The 3,632-nt window shown below is 40.7% G+C and overlaps 1 protein-coding gene across 1 annotated transcript in view; it reads left to right on the forward strand.

The window, feature by feature from the left end:
* Window positions 1-2,686: 2,686 nt before the first annotated feature.
* stx18 (syntaxin 18) overlaps window positions 2,687-3,632 on the forward strand; it is an 18,567-nt gene continuing 17,621 nt past the window's right edge. Inside the window, exon 1 of the mRNA XM_016261696.1 lies at window positions 2,687-2,921. Within this exon, the coding sequence (XP_016117182.1) occupies window positions 2,763-2,921 (159 nt within the window). The 5' untranslated portion in view covers window positions 2,687-2,762. The remainder of the gene's footprint in view (window positions 2,922-3,632) is intronic.

A 3,632-nucleotide genomic window follows, 5' to 3' on the forward strand; every position in this document is an offset into this window, starting at 1 on the left:
TAACCATAGTTACCACATCCCTGTGTGGTTTTGATAAAGTTTGATTTATGCAGCGCTGACGTTTATGAGCTGCAGGGAATCGTGGGTTTCTCTGGCCAGCAGCATGTCGTATTTTACCTTGTTTGTTTGTTTTTCCGTTGATTGTCAGAGATGAAAGTGCCGCGGAGGCTGTGAAGTTCAAACACGCTCGTCAGAGCTCGTTTAGGTAATTCAATAAGCTGAAGGGACATGAGCGGCGGGCATACATCAGCTCCGCTTTCAGCCTCATTCTTCAGTGAAGTTACTCTTCTCAAAACACAGACGCCAAGACCAGCTTTGATTATATGATTAAATATTTATTAAGCCTACAGTATACTGTCCTGTGCATTTTATTTTATTCTTATTTTTTTATCTTACTTTTTCCATACCTATATTTATATATAAGTTTCTTTTGTTTGTATTCTTTAATAATTGCACTGTCCATGGAGCGGACCTGACTTACACTTCACTGCTGGTCATATATTCCCTATATAACTATGTATGTGACAAATATCTTGAATCTTGAATCTTGAATATGAGCAATCAGGAGGCCGCAGACGAGTGTGTGTGTGTGTGTGTGTGTGTGTGTTAGAGAGAGAGAGAGAGAGTGTGTGTGTGTGTGTGTGTGTGTGAACAGATTCTCCAGTTTAACATCTAGACAAACTCACAAACACAAGATCACATCTGACTGCAGATCTCTGTCTGTTTAGTGTGTTTAGCGTTAGCTGAGTGCCATTGAGCTGTGTTAAATGCTACTGGGCTCCACAATGTGTTTAATAACATAAACTGTGTCTATGCATGAATTTATTGAAGCATCATCTCAGGTCTCAGCTAACAGAGAATGTTCTCACAACTTACACTCATATTTAAAAGTTATATAAATGTTAGGACAAAATGTTCTTAAACTAGGCTAATGCTCACCGAAATAATTATATTAATATTAATATACGTTCTCATAACCTTGAGAGAATATCGCAGAACGTCCTCATGATGATATTCGCTCTTGAACAATCTAAGAAATGTTTCTGTAACTTTTAAATAACGTTCTAATCGCAACAAGAAAACTGACATTTGAACGTTGTTAGAATATTACAAATAAACGTTGAAAACATTATATTTTGTGTTGAAAGGAGTTTTCAGCACTTGTACGTCAGAGAGAAGATGAAAGGCGTCGTTCAGAGCCGCATTACACAGGAATGCCGGAGGAACCCACGCAGCGAGTAAAGGCATCTTCTGTAGGCCTTCATTAGAGCTCGGATCCGGTTTCACTGCAGGATTCCAGCCGAGAACACACGGAGCAGATGAGGTTCATTCTGAGCGCTCTAAATGAACAGAAGAGTGTGAGTTTGTTCGGGAACTCGATCTTCAGAGTCTCAGTTCTAATCAACTCATCACATTTCCATTCTCTGCTGCTTCAGTGTGACAGTACAACTTTTGATAATTACAGATCCCCATCATCAGCTGACAAACACAACCCAACATCCAGTTCTTTATGCCTTTCAGCTTTCATTTTCAGCCTTATTGTTGCTCATTATCTTCATTATATCTTAATAACTGACTTTTTCCTCTTTTCACACACACACACTCTCTCTCTCTCTCTCTCTCACACACACACACACTCTTTCTTTCTCTCTCTCTCTCTCTCTCTCTCTCTCTCTCTCTCTCTCACACACACACACACACACTTGATGTGAACCACTGTTTAATCCCAGCTACACTATCTGAGAGGATAGACGAAGGAAAAGTAAAGGTGGGTTTTGGAGGACAGGTAAAGTTGGGTGTCATCAACACAGCAGTGAAACTGAATACCAAACTCCTTAAAAATATTACCAAGAGGTAAAAGATAAATAATAAATAAGAGAGGACCCAAAAGTGAGCCCTGGGGAACCCCAGTAGTAACATATTTAGGCTTTGATGTAAAGTGCTTCAGCTGCACACACTGAGTATGACTACTACATTACTGTGAAAGAGCAGTTTACACACACACTATCTCTGCTCACACACTGTGCAGATAACTCTGTAACACTGCAGTATTTCTGTCTTGTTTTCCAGTGCTAATGTCTAAGAGATCTCGAAGATTCCTAAATCAAGAAGCATTTCATTAAGAAGTAAAATGACATGAAAATAAGAATAAAAATTCTACAAAATTGAGTGAGTTTATGATTAAAGCCAGAACTAATATCAGCCAATGGGGTCAGAAAAAAACACCAAAGGGCAAACAAGTTTTAATTGCCCATTAACAGATATTTGTTCTTGTTTTAAGCATAAACTCACTTAATTTTCTTCCATTTTTGCATCAGCAGTAAATGCATCTTGATGTAAGGATGTTTAGATATTTGTATAAACACGACAGAAACACTGAGGAACTAGGGCCTGAATCTTTGGGTAGACAGCGATTCGATTCAAGAACAATTTTTGCAAATTCAGAACGATTCGATTCGATTAACGATTCTTTAAGTGCATTCACAGGATTATTTAAATGTTTAGTCAGGAGCCTTTATGGTTACAGAACCATGGGTTAGAGAGAAAAACGAAACACACTTTTGGGCATTGTTAGATGCTATTAATGATGCTATGGCATGACACATGTAGACATGCATGTAAGCCAGGCACGCCACAGCATCCTCGAACACTACTCCCCTGCTGCAGACACAGCGCTGTGTGCAGTCGCCATGGGAACACGTGCTTCCGCTCTCTGCGCGCGTGTCGCCGGCGGGTGACGTCAGAGCGGCGACGTGTCAGTCATGGCTGCCGATATCACACTGTTGTTCAAAGCGAGCGTGAAAACGGTGAAAACGCGGAATAAAGCGCTGGGACTGCTCGAGTCCTCCAGCAGAGAGGAGCCCGGCGCAGCGAAGAGAGCCAGAGCCAGAGACAGCTTCAGCGGCAGAGCCAGAGAAGTGGTGAGACAGCAGCATTCACACAACGCACAATCTGTCTTTAATCAAGTCAAGCACTAAACCAGATACTGTTCTATCCACGTTTATATTCATATCTTTCATGTGATACTCCTCCTGCATTATTATGATATTGTTATTATTCATATAGTGTATATTATCAGAGCTTCTCTCGCCACACTTGAGACCTGAGAGTGTTTCTGCATCAGATCTGGAGGAATGTAGCACTGCATCAGTGTCTCACTGCAAGTGAATGGGTGCCGTCAGAACGAGAGCTGATAGAAACATCACAAGTAATCCACAGCACTCCAGTCCATCAGTTAACATCTGGAGAAGACAAAAGCTGAAACACATCCAGCATTAAGATGCTTTTAACTAAAACACATAAGAGTCCATAATCCATAATAACTCTTCCTCCAGAGAAAAAGTGCATCTGCTGTTGTCTCTCGCATCAAAATCCAGCCACATATGTGTTTAGAGCTGTTTAAACGCTGCTTGATCTGTGCAGATTTCTCTCCTGATTCACACCAGAACACTGACTCACTGGAGGAAGAGTTATTATGGATTATGGACTCAATGTATTTTAGTTACAAACGTCTTAATGTTGGATTAGTTTCAGTTTTTGTCTTCTCCAGATGTTATCTGATGGACTGGAGTGCTGTGGATTACTTGTGCTGATGTTTTTATCAGCTCTCGTTCTGACGGCACCCATTCACT

Source organism: Sinocyclocheilus grahami, unplaced genomic scaffold, assembly GCF_001515645.1.
Source record: "Sinocyclocheilus grahami isolate Dianchi unplaced genomic scaffold, SAMN03320097.WGS_v1.1 scaffold2554.1, whole genome shotgun sequence".
Classification (NCBI taxonomy): domain Eukaryota; kingdom Metazoa; phylum Chordata; class Actinopteri; order Cypriniformes; family Cyprinidae; genus Sinocyclocheilus; species Sinocyclocheilus grahami.